The sequence below is a fragment of the Antrostomus carolinensis genome, unplaced genomic scaffold (assembly GCF_000700745.2).
Source record: "Antrostomus carolinensis isolate BGI_N321 unplaced genomic scaffold, ASM70074v2 scaffold48335, whole genome shotgun sequence".
Lineage (NCBI taxonomy): Eukaryota > Metazoa > Chordata > Aves > Caprimulgiformes > Caprimulgidae > Antrostomus > Antrostomus carolinensis.
Genome location: NW_010317962.1, coordinates 7,521 through 27,270, shown reverse-complemented (window position 1 = coordinate 27,270; position 19,750 = coordinate 7,521). Strand labels below are relative to the sequence as shown.

General features: G+C 44.8%; 1 protein-coding gene across 1 annotated transcript in view; it reads right to left on the bottom strand.

Moving 5' to 3' along the window:
- Window positions 1-13,157, bottom strand: part of LOC104525560 (rho GTPase-activating protein 20) — a 14,530-nt gene extending 1,373 nt beyond the window's left edge. Inside the window, 14 exon segments of the mRNA XM_010168750.1 lie at window positions 1-353; window positions 925-1,042; window positions 1,664-1,853; window positions 2,771-2,880; window positions 4,081-4,242; window positions 4,775-4,950; window positions 5,374-5,562; window positions 5,928-5,994; window positions 6,732-6,809; window positions 7,691-7,775; window positions 8,518-8,559; window positions 9,212-9,361; window positions 9,959-10,129; window positions 13,078-13,157. The exon segment at window positions 1-353 is cut by the window's left edge and continues 1,270 nt beyond it. Of these exon segments, the coding sequence (XP_010167052.1) occupies window positions 1-353; window positions 925-1,042; window positions 1,664-1,853; window positions 2,771-2,880; window positions 4,081-4,242; window positions 4,775-4,950; window positions 5,374-5,562; window positions 5,928-5,994; window positions 6,732-6,809; window positions 7,691-7,775; window positions 8,518-8,559; window positions 9,212-9,361; window positions 9,959-10,129; window positions 13,078-13,157 (1,971 nt within the window).
- Between the last annotated feature and the right edge of the window lie 6,593 nt (window positions 13,158-19,750).

Below are 19,750 nucleotides of genomic sequence, written 5' to 3'. Positions count from 1 at the left end.
TGGTTCATGGCGCTCAGCAGTAAGCTGGGAGCTGAGGCAGACGCTGGGCTCTGATGAGCACCGGTCCCTGGCCGGGCTGAGTGAGCGTATTGAGCCAATGGAGCAGAAGGAGCCCTCCTCTTCCAGGAGGTCATAGCTGTCTGCATTGGTGTTCTTCTGGGCTTTGCTTTGGTAGCAGGCTGTGATCTCACTGAACAAGTCCCAGTCTTCCTGATCCTCACCAAATAACAAGCTACTGGAAGGTTCAAAAATGGCATCTGTTTCAGGTACCAGGTGGTGCTTTGGTCCTTCTGGGTCACAAGCAGAAAATTCCAGCTCATCAGAGGAATCATCATGCTGAGCCAAGCCTAGGTCTGGGACAGAGAAAGCAAATTATTTTTTTGCCTATGTCTCCTAACCCCATTTAGTACCTTACAACCAAGGCAGGGAAATATTAAGTCCATGCAAAAGAAAAGATTGATTGTTTTTGTATGGACCAGATCAGGACTGGGAATGGTATCAAAAATTCTGTCTCGATGACCTGAGCTTTCACCACTGGCCTGTATTCATAGGGCAGTTAATAGAGACAACTCTTTCCATTCAACTACTTGGGTTAGCTTTACAGAAATAATCTGGAAGAAAAGACTGCTGGAACATGGCATTGCTAAAGCTACATTAAATTCTTGTCATGGCTGGAATAGGTTGAACAGCAGCCCCAGAGAAAGATAACCATGCTCAGGGACAGATTTGAAGTCATGCACCTCAGCCCTCTGCTTTCCCTTGCTTCCTGCCTATGCCTGACAGGTAAAGGGAAAATCAAAACCAACTGTTTTCCAGTGCTTTTCCTTGGAAGGGACAGGAAGGGAAAACAAACTCTTTTGCATAAGGAGTTTACCTACTAAAAGATTTTAAACATTTCTGGAGGATATGGTACCATCAACCTACCCAGAGATTCCTCTGAGTTTTTTGACTTCATTTTATCTGGTCTTTGAAACAAGGAAGAAATGTCACCACCAAAAATCTCTCCTGAGTTTTCAATCAGGAACTGCACTAACAACGCCACCTGGCAAAAACATGAATTTAGAGTCAGTTTCCTGAAAATATAGCCAGCTACATGAAGCAAACCAAATCAGACCCAGAACATTCCCTTTCCTGTCACAAGGATGTAATTTCCTACAGAACCTTTTGCTCAATAAGCTGTTATGAACGTGGCAATATGTCTATATTAACTACACCTGGGGCAAGAATATGAGCTACATGGACTAGTACAGTGAACCAGGTACAGCACATTCTATGATTTTCATTACTATTGATAACACTTTATAAGCTACAAGCAAGCATTCCTCCCCTCTAATGCACTGTATGTTCATTGCTTTATCTCTGCAAGATGGCTTTTGATCCAGTTGAAGTGGCAGTGTACTCCATCTTTCTTGTGCTTGCTTGTCCATATAGGAAGTTAATCTGGTAAAGCAACCACAGCTTCTCTTTCCACCCTGGATAAACTGAGTGGCTAAATTCCCCTACCAGCACAGGCATAGCTAGACAGGGGAAAGGACAAAGCCTAGCTGCTGCTCAGCCAGCACTGCCACTGATCCCGTGTCTTACTTCAGTCTACAAAAAATAGTGCCCATAAAAAGCAGTACAAGGTGAAGACCAACATGAGGATAAACCTATGGAAGATTACCTTCTTTGTAGACCTGCTCTCCTCCTCAGGTCCAGTGGGACTTGGTAGCCATAGCATATTGGGTGCTATGCAAAGAGCCAGGTTAAAGGCATTCATCTGATTCACACTGGAATTCTGCTCAATGTGATGGAGAACTCCAAAGAGGTGTCTGAGTAAGATGAGGTTGGCCTCTGGGAGCTGGTTGACTAGACTATTCAGGGAGTGAGAACAAAGGAAAACAATGCTGTTCATAAAGATCTGCACAAAGCTTTTGCCCTCTTCTGCCCTTTTGCAACCAGTTCGAGACATTCACATTTGATAATAAAGTAAGGCTGTGTCACTCCTCTCCACCAACTTATGTGAGAGCCACAACTTTACATCCATATTGTCTACACACTCTCATCACAGAGCCTGAGGAACCAAGGGACTCGCATCCAGAACACGTGGGTAGAAGTCCATAATGCCTTAACAAAGTAACGACTGCCCAAAGGAGACGCGTACAGCTCCAGGCCAGCAGCACACGAGATAATGCCATTGCCTGTGTCCCATGTTGCAGAGACAATGGAGAAAGGAGGCCCAGGCCTAATGGTAAGGTTCAAAAACTGAGCTGAGTCATGAGCAAGAAGAGGTTTGATATACTGCATATCCCACACAATGCTGACAGACTATTCTTGCTCAGGACAGCAGTTTCAAGGCAGTAAAGCCGTTTTCAAGGTTCCAGTCACCATCTCAGCAGGGCTATTTCTTCTAACTGCTAATATAACGATCAGCTTTATTTTGTGCACATAAGAAAAAAGTCACTATTTTTAAAGATCTAATTCCACTAACATCTGATGTACTCCTGGTGGCTGAATTATCGTGCTTTTTTCAGTTTGCTCTTTCTGGTAATTTGAACTGGTCATCAGAAAAGAATTCTCTAATGACATTTTTTGGAGTCAGAAATGTTAACAAGGTTCATAAAAGATCACTGAAAGGAAAATGTTCTAACCAGTGACACTGGCAATCAGCAATAGCTCTGCTGTGGCCTGGAGCAGTGCCAGGAGTCTCCCAGAAGAAGTAGTCTACGCTTAGGGCTGTATGCTTCCCCTTCTCCCACCAAAAGAAGCTTTTACAAAGGCTTTTACAAACCTTTTGATAGCTTCAATCTTATGTACCCGATTTTCTGTGTCCACAGCTTCCATCCACAGTCCGTGCATGTCTGAGGATAGAACACTGTCAGGTATATTTCGGAGAAAATCCTGAATTAAATATATACATGCAGAGCAATCTGGTCAGTTTTGAATTCCTTGTTTTGGTTTCATGATGCATATAGTAATTGTTTATTCATATTAAGCACAAGATAAAACAAGACATGACATAAATACATTTCTCCTCCCTTCCCCCCTTCCACCAAGCTGTCCTCCTCGGGGCTCTTCCACTGCAGCACTGCGGACCTGCTGGTGGCAGAGGGTGGACAGCCAGTCCTCGCGCCCTGGCCCTTCTCCAGAGCAGGACTGATCTCTGCTGCAGCACATAAAGGACCCATACCTAAGGTTGTACATAGTTCTGTTTGAAATACTTGCCAGCTATGAGGATTGCTGTTTTTTTTCTCAGGGGACTATTTAACAACTTGTATGTCTTGCACTGGAAAGTGCCTGAATATCCTTCTCAGTCAACAGCTTTTTGTATTAGGCCAAGAGCAAGAGACAGGGATGTTTTCTTGATACTTTAGGTGCTTGAACTGTTCTGACCAGATTTAATTGCCAGTGCAAAAGATAGGGTTTTTCTTACTAAAACTTGGGTCCTGTCACAAGCTTCATCCCCTACCCACCACAACCCCTCTGCTTGGATTTGGCAGCTGTTTTCCCTCTTGCCTGCTGCCTGATAAGAGGGTGAAGGCTTAGGGTTTAGACAGCACAGGCTAGCTCCTTTGAGCATGGTCTCTGTGTTTGGAGGGGATGCAGAGCAGTTGCACTGAAATGGCATGTGCCCTCCCATATCTTCCTGCAGCCCCTTCTGTGTGCCTAGAAAGGACAAAGAGCATCTGTGCTGCTGCCACCAAAGGGCTTCATGCTAATATCAGCGCAGCATCTGAATTGCTGAGTCTAGACCCTGGCATGTTATTTGGCACTGTGAGATAACTTCTGCATCGATACCATGGTTATGTTGAAGGTAGACATTACTATATCATCTGCTGGAGGCTGTTTTGCACAGGGAGATGCAAAACGAAACACTGGCCCAAGGGCCACTGCACATATCTGCATGCGAAATCAAGCATCACTGGGTCAGGCAGATCCCTTTGTGCACACAGATGGATCAAGCCATCAAGTGAGAATGCGCCTCGCTGGAAAAATGCTTTGTGTTCCCTCCCAAATATTTCCTACCCATAAAGACTCATGTTGCTTCCTTAAAGGAAGGTACCATTAGCCCAGACAGCTGAGTTACTTGGCCAAACATACCGTGATGACAGCTGCCGCCACAAAGACTGACTCTCCATCCATCTGGACATCATCTCCAGAGTTCAGCTTCTCTTTCAGCTCCTTGCATGTCTTGGCATTGGCAGAACGTCTGAAAATGCCCCTTGTAGAGGGACCTTCGTGGTACAGCAGAAGCAGCATATCCTAAGAGAAAACCCAGTTGTACATAAGAGCCTTACACTTTACCCTGCTGTTTGTGTATATTATACCTCACGTATTATAAAGTAATTAGTGTAAGAACTAGTCAGTACGCGAAAGAGGACAGACATACAAGAGATTTATCATGATTTAACCAAGGACAAAAGCCTGTCAGCTAAGTTGCAGGTACAGTTCATGTGGGTATGCTTATCCTGTGGCAAGTGTGAGTCCAGTAGACTCTTCTAGTGAATGAGGTCTACGTTATGTACCATAGCATAGTCCACTGACATTGCCCCTTGCCATCTTGTGATGACCTGGTTGGAGACGCTCACTGAAACAGGATGGACATCTGTGCATGAAGCGATATGGACTACACAGAAGAGGGATGCTCTCACCCTTGTTACTGAGCTAGATCTCAATCACAGAGAGTGATGGTCTTCTTCCTCATCCAATCCTCATAAAGACCACAAGTGGCTTTAAATTCTGGGCTAAACATATCAAGTTTATGTCAGGATGAACAGACCAGCCTGCTCCTTACCATGATTGGCTTGGGAAGGATCCCATCAGGACAGACAGAGGATAGAGACAGGCCGAAGAGCTTCCGTGGGTTGGTAGGTGACTGTGAAGGAGGGCTGCCTGTGGGGGTGCTGGTGCTGCGGCGCAGGGCCCAGTCAATCAAAGACTTCTTCCTCTTGGTGTGTTTCTGCAATGAGTCTGAAAGAAAACGCAGACCTTCATGATACACTTGTCTGTCCTTCCTACTAGCCAGTGAGTGACCTACAGCAGAGGTAGAGTTCCCAGCAAAGCAAGGACTTTCTTATAAGATAATATACAGCAGTGAAACCACTTGCTCCTCTCTCAAGCATCAGCAGAACCCATTTAATCACTGTTCTTTGGGGAACCTTGCTGTCTGTGCAATGTAAGAATGGCTTCCAATTGAAAGCTAACCAAGGACTGAAAGCTAAGTATGAACATGTGCACAGGCAAATTTAGTACCTCTGCAACCTCCTCCTCTTTGCATACAATCAGGTATGAGAGCGACTCCTGGATACACATAGGATGCTAGGAAGAGTTTGGCACTGCCATGGAAAGCAGTAAAGTCTCTGCCTGGTTGTAACACACTCTTGCAGCCCCTACCTCTCCTCAGCTGCATTGGAGCTTGGAGCCTGGGTTTCAGGACAAACTGACACTGTTTTTCCTTTGGGAGCTGATCAAGGAAGGAAGCCTCTGTTCCATCAGCCAGGAGGGTGTTATTGTTGGTTCCTTGTTGCTGGCCAGCAGAGTCCCGGAGACAGCTCAATGCGATGCTGAAAGGATACTCATGCCCTGTTGAGCAAAGAGGTGTGTGTCAACAGCAAGCAAAGATGCAGAGCTATGTGAAAACAGATCCAAATCTGTGCAGGAGGAAGCAGCCACATCCAATGGCTCCCACTGCAGATGGGCCTCTAAGCAATGTTGCTCAAAACCTCCACCTGGGTACTAAAGAGGCCAGGGCATGTCTATGCATATATGCATAAAAGTCAAGTGACATTCCACATCAGCTTGATGTCACATCTCACATCAGCGCAGTCCCTATACCATCACTTTTTTTAAGTGAAGAGTGCAATGTTTGAGATGTTTCTCTGCCACACACATCATTTATCACTTGTTCCTGTGCTGCTAGAATTGAGGGAAAATGGGAGAGCTCTTACCAATGAGAGGGTAAGCAGGGTCATCTTTTCCTGAGATCACCCAGAGGTGGTGTTCACTTGTCCTGCCCTGGTGATTGAGGAACAGAGTAGAGAAAAATATTAGGTGAAGGGGGCCAGGGTGAGGGTCCACGAGGTTGCACTCCGCTCAGAAAGCAACAGACAGCAGCAAACAGCTGAACAGGCCAAAGAGCCAGACATGCACGGCTATCTCCAAGACACCTGCATAGCTGGGAGGGACAGCACTCTGGATCAGTCTGTCTGATACAGAGTGGAAGTGGAAAGGTTTAGGAGAAGAAAAGACTGAGAGCCAGCAGGATGCAAACCCACATGATGGTTTCCCAGCCTATTTTAGCAATATGTTCCACAACCTTCCTTGGTATGAAACTACTAGAACACTGTCAAAGCTACCTGTTAAACACTATAATGGGAAAGGCTGGACGACTGCAATGGGTAAGGCTCATGTGGTAACTTCACTGATTTGTTCAGTATTTCATGGCTATATTGATAATCCTTTGACCAGCCTGGATCACTCCCAATGCTGGATTGCAAGCACTGAAGTCCTCTGAAATGCAGAAGACTTTATTATACAAGGCCTGAATTTAATGTAGGCATGTAAGCATGTCTGTGTTTCTAATACTTGGTACCCACACAAATAGATTGCTTCATCTTGTGGTCCAGAGAGTATTAATGCCTTACTGGTTAGCTACAGCAAATCTAGACTTCTCCACATCTGCACTGTCCTGTAAACCAGACATTGCCAGGTTCCTTAGCTAAGATCTGGAAAACTATGCAACTGCCACTTACAGGGAGGCCAAGCTGTAGAAGGGTCTTTTTCATCACACTCTCTGCAGTTTCCACATTGGACACATTGACTGTGGCAGTCTGGAAAGCAAAACAGAGAAAATATAGGAAGCTAATAAGAAAGCATGAAGTTTGGTTAGTTTCTTGTAGCTCGAAAATCTGGGAAAATGTCACTCATCTGTCTATTGACTGTCATTACTAAATGTTCATGGTTAGAAGAGTTGTACTAATTTGAACTACACTGGAATCGCTATAAAGGGTGATGGCTATACATTGTGAAACCTGTTCTCCGCTACTTCTTCTATCACGGGATTATTATACCATCCAAAGATCTTGTCCAGTAGAAATCACAGGAAGTGGGTGGTGTCCAGATGCTCTGTTTGACTGATAGTACTGCCACTGTCACTCCAAAGAGTGAACACACCACAGTGCTAATAAACCACGAGTGTCTGGGGTCTCTCTCTGAGGGAAGAGTCCCCAGGAGGTAGAAGTGACACACCAGGCTTGGCATGAAGCTTAGAATTGTACGCTATTAGTATGAAGAAACTGGGACACATTCCAGTCAGTTTATTCAGGAGAACACACCAGTGATTCTTTCATGATCAATATCCTCAACTTATTGCACTGAAAATAGGAATGACTGGGCACTCAACCACAAACCATCACCAGTTATGAAGTGAAGCAGAAGGAAAAGAAAGAAGAAGCCAGACGCCAAGAATAATTTTAAGAATTATCTGCTCTTTGGTAAGGATCTGGCTACCTGCTGAATTCCCAAACCAAAACTCTTTGAGTGGGCTTCCAGTGGGAAGGATGCAGCTGCCCAGATGCACACCCTCTAAAACCTTTCTAGGTGGTACTTGAATTTCAAACAGGGATAGCAGTGGCAGCACCAGAGCCCTGCCTTCACGTCCCTATCCCACAGACCTCCATGTAATGCAGGTCTGGTTCTTAGTTTTACTTACAGAAGAACAGTTGTCAGCATCCAGCACGAAGACCTGAAGGGTTAGATTCTTCAGATATTCATTCTGTTTTACCTCATTGATATGCCTGAAAGTCAAAGAAAAGGGGAGGGAATATAATTTTCCAACCAAACTTAAGAAGGACCCTAGGATTTGGATACAAGACATCCAAGGGACCACCTCCTTGGCACTATAATAAACACAGACTAATTATGACAGTAACATGCAACATTCATACTGTAGTTACATGTTCTTAATGGCTTCTTTATCTTTGTTGAGGCCCACACCAGCAAAATCCCATATGGCAGTACTTTAATTCAGATAGATGTGTCTAACACAACACCTTCCAGCATCCTTAGGATCATTACTGTTCTCCACAATCAAGAAACATCTTTCCTTCTCTGTACCTATATAAACATTTCTGCCTGGATGTTGGTGGAAACGTATGAAAATATAACATGTAAAAGGAACAACTGTAGCCTCTAGATGCCACGAAATACAAACTTTAGTTCAAATCAAAAAACATCTGAAGAATCAGTAACACTTGTGACATTTTCCATAGTGATTAGCAAAGTCAACCTCCAGCTCCAAAGGAAAAAAGGTGCTCCAACAATGTTATCTTCTAGTGGATTTCATCTTTTCTGGACTGTTAAGACCAATTTTGCTTTCCCCCAGGGGCTTCTACATTCAGGTTTCAAAGGTGGATTTTTCAAACAGTAGCTAGACACCTCATGAGCTGAAAATCAGAGGTCAATTTCACACCTAACATGACAAATTCTGAGGACTGTAGAGGAACTACCCAGGAGGAGGATGAAAGGAGAATCACTTACCATTGTAATGCTGACAGCCATCGTTCCTTCAGGTCAGCAGAGCTGAAGATAAAAAGGGAGGTAGATCATCAAACAAGTGCTGAGTGGGTAACAGCGTTTGGAAACTCTACCCCGTTTCATTTATATATAGCTGTAAGTCAAAGTTCCTTCCTGCAAAGCCCTGGAACAAAAGCACAGTCCTTTCCTGCTTCTGTCCTATTTTAACAAATAACAAAAATAACAATAACAAAAAAATCCCAGCAACAAACTGGACTATATTTCCTGCCCAGGCTGGTGAGTGTTCAGATAAGGGACAAATATCTTTCTGTGATGCTGGAGTTAACTCATCCTGTGGGCTCTTATTTTTGCAGTGACCTTTAATTGCTATTTTCTTTCTCCTATTATTTCTTTACCAATGTCTGCCATTCCTAGAAGCTTCTGCTGCCAACACGGGTTACCCAGGTCCAATGATGTGAAGGAAAATGAACTACTGTTGAGTTTTGACCAACCTGCAGGAATCTTTCTAAGATGACTGCCTCCCAACATCTAAGTTCTTACCACACTGCCTCATGTGAGTGGAAGTCCTCTACTCAATGGGGAGAAGGGTTGTAGTAGAGTTCAGGACCCTATAGCCTCAGTCACTGTTTTGCTTGACACATGAGAGACTTGGGCAGCTGCTCGGCTGCAGAGGGAGGTCTGGTGTCTGATGGGATACCTGAAGGTGACAACATAGTTGGTGGTAGGCCAGCCGATGACAAACGAATTCTCGGGACCCATCTTTTTCTCTGTCACTTCGCTGAGACATGTACCGGTCCACACTTCACTCAGATGCACTTGCTTTTTCAGCTTCAGGCTGGAGGAGGATCTGCAATTCAAATTATGGATTTCTTAGGCCAGATCCTAACATCTAGACCTCCAGAGTCTCGTCACGCCACCTTCCAATCATGCAAATGCAGTGACAGCAATAAGCCCCCTCAGAACTAAATGTCTGGGCCTGTAGAGGCACTACAAGAAAGTTTTGCAAGTGAATTCTGGGGTTGGCGGCTGCAGCAGGATGGCTGTGGCTTAGTGCAATGTGATTCACTAGAGCCACTTGCAGGTAGATGGTGATTTACACTAATTACTGTCAATGCTAATAACTGCAGTCACCTAAGCTTTTAATGTATGTGTGGCAGAAGTAGCCAGACCAGGAGTCAGTTTTCTGCCCTTACTGCCTCTTGCCCTCATGCTATTTCTTCACGAAGCCACATAAAGGAAAGGGCAAAACTAATTAGACAACCATTTCCTTCAGGAAAACAGAGTGAAATGTTAATACGAAGAACTTCTGGAGGTGGAAGGGGGAGATGCTGCATTTTAGATGCACATTTGTAAAGAAGAGTTGTTTTGATGCCTGCTCCACAAATAGCTCAGAGCCTAGCTTGAACAGCGCACACTGGGGAGAAGGAGTGTGAATTTCTCTTACTTGGACTTGGCAATGACCAGTACATCACTGAACAAGATCAAATGTCTTTCCTGGGTCTGCAGGCCCACGGTTAGCTGTACTCGCTCATCCAGGATGAAAGTGGAGCCTGGGCTGCTGAACACCCTGCTTGGCAACCCATTGTCTGAATGGGAAGAGGAAAGTGTAGTTTCCCTGGAGTAGGAAGAAAAATCATAAGACTTTGTCAGAAGCTTTTCTTACAAGAGTTCATAATTGGACACAGGTGACTGTTTTGGAACAGCCCCATAGCCCCGTGCTCCTCCCAGCACTGCCCCTATTGCTCTCAATTATGAACTGCATTTGCCTACCTCTGCCCAATTAATTTTACCAGCCTCAGACAGATGGAAAACTGCTTAAATGCCCACGCAAAATCTGGGGAGGTTAAGCTGCTGAAATATGTATATTTGAGTCATTTCTCACTCAGGTAAAACACTTATTTCCTGCACATGTGTGTAGCTATGACATGAAAAGAACAAGGAAAACCTATTGCTCATGGCCCTGCTCAGCCTGGCCTGGGGAGGGACTGCCATTTCTGCCCATGTTTTCCATCTGTACTGAAATGTTTGTCAATGCAAGGGCTGCAAGACAAAGAAAACGAACTGTGTGTACTCATCTAATTCCAGCCATCTGATTCTGGCTTGCCTGGCTGCAATCCAGCATCTTACTTCTGCTGAGACTGATATAGGTGCTGACCATTTCCAAAAAACCCCAATGGTTTTTTTCATGTTGACTGCAGTCAACAAGTTGTCATCGGGATCAAACCAGATCCTTTCTCTATGCTCCCCCCAGCTGGAAGAGCTCTGCCAAGTGCTAATCTCCCCACTTGCCTCCCAGCACCCTCCCAGAGCACCTTCTCAGCACTGCTCCTGGCTCTGGTCAGCAGTGCTGGCAGTACAACAGGTCCCACAGTCATTTTCTGGGTCTACCCTCGCTCTACAGGTGAGACTGTGCTGAACAAACAAGCAATAGTTCTTTGCTGAGCCTTGTTCAGGGACCATGCTCGTGTGCCCGACCCTGACTGAGTTAGCTAATATTTGAGACAAGGTCCTAGATTTACGTAGAGAGAAAAAAAAACCCCAGAAATCATCCCGTCTCTACAAATAGACAAAAATGTGTATCTTGCCTGCAGGCAAGGATGCATGTGGAAGAGATACTTATCTCCTCTCCACCCCTCAGCAATACTACTTTAGTCTGAGAGCAATCTCTAAACAAACAAATGACAAAACACAGTAGCTTTAAGGGTAGTATTTTTCACATTGTTAGCCTTAACAATTTCCACTGGCCTCATAACTGGGCTCCTTTGATTTCACAGGAGTGAGGTTAAAGCTAAGCAGTAGTTGCTTTTTTAAAATCATCCCCCAGTCACAGGAACACCCACAGTCCTGCAAGTAGAAATTCCCTCTTCCCTCCTCACCACTCCACAGATACCAGCAAGTGAATTGTCAGCTTATGCATCCATTGCCTCTACAAGTGAGAAGCTAAATCACCTTTAAACTTGATATTAAAAGCTTTCCATGTGTGTCAGTTGAGCAGTAGGAGCCACACCATCTCACAATCTCAGCAGTGGATTTCCTAAAGCTGAAGGAGTTACACAGCTTTGTAAACACAACAGCAGGATAGCAAAAAAAAAAATCTCACCAATACTCTGGTGGCCCAAGCAAAGATGGCACTGTACCAGCTCTCTCCACAGCAATCCATCATGAGAAACGTTTAAAGCTTCCTTCCCTCACAGGGACATTCTCCAGCCAAATAAAGTCAAGAATTTGTTTCTCTTCTCTACTTTATTTAGTGCAATTTCGAAGGGGGTGGGGGGGGAATGACAAAGAAACCACATAACTTGGTCAGAAGACAACCAAATGAAAATCAGTCCTGCCCTTTATTTTAAATGATCCTACGAGACTGACCCCACTCGCTTGTTTCAGAAAAGCAGGATTACTATGCATCATTTACCAATGGTGTAATATAAAAGGAGTATTCTTCAGGAGAGCTGGTCTGGATCAAAATGTATCAGTTCAGCTTTATCATCTCTTTCTTACAGAGAAAAAAAAAATCAAACCGAACAAATCCTCAGGGAATGTTATTTATGAGATTGCTCTCAGAGCAAGGCAGAAAGGAGTGTGGCATCTCTATCTAGTAGTTACGCAGTGCTGCAGGGGGAAGAGGGGATGATGTTGAAGAGGGCTCAGCTCCTACTAAAGGACCATGGAGCTCGGCTCACAGCTAGCACTTGGTATTTCAGCAGAAGATTCACGTCTGGCATGTTTGTACCTGATTACCTGCTGACACTCCTGGTGCTTCACATCCGCAGGAGCAAAGCACCAGCAGAGCACTGGATGGCTCTGGAGTCCCAGGCAAGAGAGGGAGCTTTTCACCTCAAGGTCACCACTTAACCTATCCACCTAAGTGGGTAGTAAGGGAAAGCTCTCACTCCATCCCACTGCATCCTCCCAGTGTAGAGCATCCCTCTCTGCCTGCCTCCACTGGCTCCTGCTGCAGGACCTGGCCTTCCCCTGCCTCCAGCAGCTCTGGCTGGACCTGCTCACCTGGGGATAGCTTACAGGCTCCTTCCCGTTAATTAAACTAAACTACAGCCCTTCACCGCACTCAGAGATGAGGGGATGGGGACGACCCTGCTCTTGCCCAAACCAGAGGGCCTTTGGGGAGCACAGGTAGGCCCCATGGGCCCTCTCTGCCCCCCAGTCCTCTGACACCTCCCTGTTGTGCTCCTTGCCCACAGCGCTGGGAGGGGAGTCCCCATATACTGGTCTGCACTGGGCAGCTTCTCTCCTGTGGCTACTCCTGTCTGTCCTTCCTGTGGCATCGGCTCTTTCTTTCCTTAGGGCATCTCTGTTTCCACTTCTCATACCACTGCCTGTGGCGGGCGAGAGAGTAGACTAAACAGCAATGAATCCATCAGCCAAACACACTCATTGACTGTTCAGCCAGTTGGGTGGATGCCATTCCAGTAAAAAAGAAACTCTTCCATATTTGCCCACAAACAAATTGTCCTCGACACTTTTGAATTAATTTGAAAACCAGTTTCATTTCAGTCTGTACATGCAGAAAGGTGGAAAAAGGAGCCAGAAAGGTACTTCCTTTACCTGGAATGGTACTTTGACTTGCTGAGAGCTTTAGTAATGGCAGAAGGGGTAGATCGTCTTCTTTGAACTATGGGCTTCATCTTCTGCAAGACAAAAAGACATTCCAGTTAGCCTGGCCACCTTGGAAGCACATTGCACTCTACAAGTTCTCTTTTCATCTAGTTAACACTCATGAAACTTCAGCACTGAGCACCAGGTGTTTTCAGACACCTCCCTCTGTTCCTTATTACTAAAACCCTTGTCAAGTCTCACATTTATGTGGGGCACTTTAAAACTTTCCTAACTTTAAATATTTTCAGTTTTCACACCCAGAATTCAAAGTAATGACATTAAATTAGGCAGAGAAAAAACTCACAGGCTGAAAGTCAGAAAAAACTTCCTAACACTCATGCCATGCACTATTTTGTTAAGGAAAGGTATAGAAATCCAATTTCAAACCAGAATGGACAAAGCTACAAACAGAATATAATACTGCAGGAAACCATATTTTACAGGTTGAAGGAATGGATGAGGTTACTTAGTAGATTTTTCTCTATCTTCATTTTCCATGATTTACAGACTCAGCAAATAGACTGTTATTGGGTCCCTCTCCAGGTAGTGTAACCTCAAGACACTTGTATCTTTTTTAATAGCCACAGCCACTAAGTCTTGTATGACACAGAAACAAGATGACCGTAATGGTGAGACTCGTGAGTTACACATGATAACCATCCAAGTCAACATATACACATGAAGGTCACAGGTCTCCTTTTATTTGCTAAATTAATTTAGTGCTGGAGAAAGATGACAGATTTTAGCCTGGTTGATAAATCATGACATCAATGGCTCTTGCTTAGTAAGCATGGGAAAATCTGTCCTACAGATCATTTCTATTTTCAGCATTTGCCTGTAATAGAGCTTTAAGTACCAGGAAGTGTAGAGTATGCTGAGAATTATTGATCTTTTGAGTTCTGAACATATCAAAATATAGAATATCCTAAGAGTAAAAGGACTGCTAGTTGAGGAGAGGTCCTATGGAGAAAGTGTGTTCCTTTTATTAACCATATACTTTTCAAACTCTACTGAATGCAGAAATATTCTTTGCATGTGAGCTCATTATTCCCACCTCAGTACACGACAGCTCAGTACCTTATAACCACATTAACCTGACATTCTTATGATGTTAAAGGAAGGTATTGTCCTCTTTTAACTGATGGAAAGGCCAAGAACAAAGTGATTACAGTGAATTTGGGTGCCTGTTGTTCAACACATTGGACCTGATTTTTCTGAGGAGACAGAAAGTTTAGCTGAGGGGGTTGGTTTTTCAAGCACTGTTCCTGCTCGCTCTCGCTACAGGGGCTCAGCATGGCTATAAGTCTGTCTCCAGGGATTAATGTTAGGAATCCTAAAAATTAAGAACAGGGCACTAGTGACCACTTCAAAAGTTGGTGGAAGTGATTTACCACACTTCAGAAAGGCTGGCATGGAGTCCAGCTGCCAGGAAAAGCACGCTCCTCCTCATGCCCCGTTTAATTTACAATATACCTTTTGACTCCTTCAACAACAGACCAGGGCATTCTACAGGCAAGAGCCTTCTACAGCATAAACTCCTGATTCACTACCTGATCAGGTCTAGGAGAGCCCTCTGAAGTGCAGATGATCTCATGAAAAGAAGTGTATCATCACATAACTCAAAGTTGCGAGTGGGACTGCAAGTGCAATTTAATAAAGCAATTTCCTAACGTACAAATATTCATCTTTGCAACATCAGTAGTGCTCTCTACTAAATAGTTTCTTTATGTATGCGTAAGCAGTGACAGATGGCAATTTCTCCCGCATTCCCTGATATGACCTTGCCAAGCAAAGATCTGTCTTCGGAAGTTTCACAGAGAGAACTACATTAAAATAACAAAAATGTTTGTTTTAAAAAAAGAGTCCCTACTAAAATGGAACATCTGGCTTTCAGAGGTGCCTTAATAGGACAAAAATGTTCCTACAAAACACAGTACAGCAAAGCATCAGTCATGCAGTATCTTAGGGCAGGAAGAAAGGATGGGTGTGGTTGCCTGGTGGAAAACCCCGGCAGGCTGTCAGCTGTAAAGGTCACTTGAATGAATACAGTGGGCATGCAGGGCAACCGGATGCATCTTGGTGCCAGGGGCATTGTAGCAACATCTTGAATGGCATCGTAATAAAACCTTGCAAGTGATAGTATCTTGTGGCACGTGAAGATCCTATGGCGCATAATAACCTTACGGTAGGTAAAGCAATCGTTTTCGCCACCTCAAAACTAGTCTCCTCTGTGGTTGTGGTGGTTAAGGAGTACCAAAGACATACATGATAGGAGTGTAGTGTAGGAGGACATTTTACTCAGATTTTACTTCTAGGGAGATATCAAAATCAGTACTGGTGGATTTCTTCTGAGCATTAGGAATGGTTTCAGATTGTATCTGAATGGTGTCAGCAATGCCTTCCAAGAAGCCTTGTCTTTGCCCACTCACTGCACTTCTCCAGAGGAGTCTGAGGACCTTTTCAAAAGCACCACTTCTAGCAGGCACTGGATTACACATGGAAGTCTCACAAAGACAGAACTTTGGGTTTCCTGTGAAATGCTGTGACTACAGGACACAAGGTATTCCCCATACTTGCTATTTCCATGCAGGAGCTCTCTGGATTGGCCACAGCCCCCTGACCCTCCTGCCCAACGCCTGTGCTTGAACAGGCTGGCAGTGCTTGGGGGTGGCTGGCATGGCTTTTGGATGACGGGGTGCCTCCCTGTGCCCCTCTGCGCTAGAGCCGAGGAGCGCTTTTGCTGGAAGTCAGCTCTGTTCACATTAACCAGGCACTGGAACCAGAGAACGGCCAAAGGCACACGGTGTAATCTCCGTGCTGTTTTGATGCCCTGGAAACAGAGACTCGTTTACCCAACATACTCTGAAAGTGCTTGAACACTTGCAACAGTCTGGACCGTGTTTGTGCATTACTCATTCCAGAGCTGCCAATTTTAGCTGTGTATTTCTTGGCACTAGGGAGGTTGTGAGTCTAATGCCCCTCATTCCAAACCCATGTATGGCCTACGCTATCAGCTCAGCTGGCCAGCAAGAGAGGGTTTCCTCCCCCCCCACTGACCTTCTGGCTCGAATGTTATTCTTCAGATAGTTAAGGTGGGATGGAGCAGAAAATAGTGTCACCTGCTTAGTGCAGACTGGATTTTCCTTCTGTCAATTGCTGGTCAAAGCTTGCAATGTCTGTGGCACTGGAATGCTGCTATTTGGTTTAGTTCACATTCAGAAACAACAACAAAAAAATTAATAGTGCAATTTTTCTGCAAAACATAAATTGAAATATTTGTTTCAGCAACATTGATACACCGTGCCTTCAAAAACACCATGTGTTTTTTTCGACCCTAGCATCCGCTGCAAGTTGACAAGACTCGTGGACTCTGCTAGAAGCAGCGGGAAGCTGCCTGGTCAGACTCATCTCTGCCGGTCAGTGCAAAGCAGCAGGGAAACACGCCTCTCACTCATGAGCTGCTGATGCTGCCAAAGACTGTAGGTTATGATGGCATTGAACAGAGACCCTGATGCTTCCAGACCAAATGCGGGAGGCAGACACAGCCAAGGAGCTGGTTGGCTTAGCCACCTGGATGTAGGACCATCTGCACAGTAAGATGTGACAGATCTACAGCACTTTGAATTTCTGGGTTAGTCCATATGACAGGGCTGCTGCAAAGCTGCAGATTGTGGGGCTGAGTGGGTCAGCTGGCATGAATCAAGAACATTTTCCAGTGGAAACGTGCCTGGCAGGAAACTTTAAGATCCTGTGTGGCAGGAAGAGCTCCTTCAGAGCCCTCCCTTCATTTTACTGGAAGGCTCTTCCAAAGCAATGTATTTAGATAAAATGTTTGTTTTCAATTAATCTGCATTTTCCAGGGAAAAAAATACACTACAGGAAGACTCCTGGGTAGCTCTGCTTTGGCCACTAGGTATGTCATCACTGAAAGAGAGATTGAAAAGCCAGTCTGAAAACAAGTAGCAGTGTAGAAACAATACGATGAAGCTCTGCAGAGCCTCTGCCATGAAATGGGACTAGCAAGCATGTTTAAAACCAGCCTGGTTTGTCCATAGTGCCCTGCAGTCCGTAGTATTAACCTCCTTCATGAGGACTGAATACAGAGCAGGGGAGATCAGTTAGCCTGTCTCCACCCCACACACTCTCTGCTGAGGCAGGGATGATAGCCAACCCCTCCCTGCTCTTCTGATGAGGGGAGAGTTGTGCACTGATTTTATTACTGTTGTCCCTTCCTAGACAGAGATGGGCATTGTCTAAAAATTAAGACATGACTCCAGATGTGTGACATTCACCCATCAGTGTCTAACGTGCTGTGAAGGAAAAGCCCAGCTACCCCAATGAGCTCTGAATTTAGCTTGAGCATTTTCCCTTCTGTTCCCTCCTATGTGGTTGTTTAATGAGCTTCCACACCAACTCTGCTGCCATCACAAGCAGGATTTAAAGAGGTTTGAAGCTGCATTTTATTTCAAACCATAATATGGAAATGAGATCAACTTCATACTTCAGACCTGACATTGGTCTGGCTTCCCTGTACCCAAGGGGGGTTTAACAGCAGTAAGATCAAATATAGGGAGAGGGTTAATTTAGGGTTACCTCTATTCTCAGCATACTGATGTTTCACCATGAGTTCTTTGCATGCTGTTGAATAGAGTGACCCTACCAATGTGTCACTAGTATGGCTGCAGGCACCCAGTTCACATTTCCAAGGGAAATCAGCTTCTTCCAAAGCTCTTAGCTGTTACTTTTACATGAAACAGTTGGCTGTCAGTGTCCACTTTCTAGCTGTGAAGATGGTGAAAGAGATAATATACTTAAAAAAATAAATAAATTATAAATCTGGACTCTGAGTCAATTCCATGCTGACATTCAGATCAGTTAGGGAGGCTTATGTTGCTAAAAGCACAATCAGAGAGAGTAAAACATGGTCCACAATGTCTTTGATTATTTGGAGCATCACGGAATGCTCAGAGCCAATAACACAAATATTATTGTCATTCTTGGAGGGATCTTGTCAAATACTCTCTTCCTACAAATACTCCCACCACAATATGCATACGTTGTGTCAGAGCAGATAGCTGGTCACTGCTATTAATCACCTGAATCCAGTAAAGGCACATTTTTCAGTGGTCTACTGGAGCAGAGCAAAAGTTACTGTATAAATGTAGCACATGGTTATTTAGCTCTCAGTCAACATTAAAAAAAAATACTTAAGTATCCAGTTAAGAGTACAGAAACAATTAACCAATTGCTTGGGCTTGGATCCGTCCATGTGAAAACAACCACTGCTGCTCTTCCATGCAATAATGAGTTTATGTTAGCAGTGGCATTCCTACAGAAGTATCTTAATGCGATAATGTGAGATGCTTCTGCCTCCTGCTCTATCTCTTGTTTATGTCAGTGCAGGATGCCCTTACAGAGCCCCTGTGTAAGACTGCAGCCGCATATCTAGTCAGAAAACCCAAACAGAGCGACACCAAAGAAAGAGTAGGGGTAATTGTTCACTGCATAAAAGGAAAACAGGAATTAAGTTACACAAACTGAAAGCAACTAGGCTTGCCATTTTATGCTGATTTGCACTTAAAATTAGTTTAGGGAAAGGTGCATTTGCACAGCTGCTGTCTCCTTCTCCCCTTATTCCCAGACATCATCTGTCACTCGAGAAACTGTACAAGCTTGAGTGTGACTCCAGGACCAGGAGCAGTTTTAGCAGGGGCTCCAAAAGCTGCTGTCTTGCAGTCAGCCTCCCTTGCCCCAAAATGGGGAGATCCATTGCAGGGCACTCAGTGTCCCCTTTTTGAAAGGACTGATTAGAGGAAGGGGGAGCAGATTTCCTAAGGGATCTCCCAAGTCTGTCCTCCACTTAGTTTTCCCCCAAGTCAGAGAGCACAAGAAGACCACGAGTATAAGGACTGCAGGGACTGGCTTTGCCAGAAGGCTCATGAAATCTCAAGGTGGAAGGCTGAATGTGTTGCTTTTCCTGTGCAATTCAGAATATTTCCTGTAACAACTTCACCACTAGTTAACTGTTTGTGGTGGAACTGTGATAAATAGGTCATTACCTGGCCAGCTGGAGTCTCTGCCCCAGTCTGCAAGGCAGCAGACCCAAGCCTTTCCTCTCAGCTCGAGTCTGGACTTGGGCTGCCCAAGAAGCTGGGCCCAGTGTTCGAATCTGCCCCTTGCAGTGCTGATCTGGGACCGAGCAGCAGGGCAAAACTGCTCACTGCCAAGGACTGGACTGGCAAAAGCGCAGGCCAACAACATCTGTGAGCAGATAGAATCAGAGCAGACCAAACCTCATGGAATATTATCAGGAATTCCTAACACCTAAACATTTGCCATCATCTATCTATCCAAAGAAACACGTCTCCTTGCTTGCTATCACTGGGGCTACCAGAAGCTTTTCTACAACACAGATGGCTTGCCCCACCTAATAAGGAGCATCATTAACTGCTCATGCAGCCCAAGTAACACTATGCTCATCGCCCCATGCCTGCTGCCACCCCGAGACTGGCAGTCCGTTCTGTTTTCTGCCTAATGCAACCCTGTTCCAATCCATCCAGACTTGTTTTTCCATATTGCTTCATCTTAGGTAAGGACATGTGTGTCTGTTCATTTATATTTT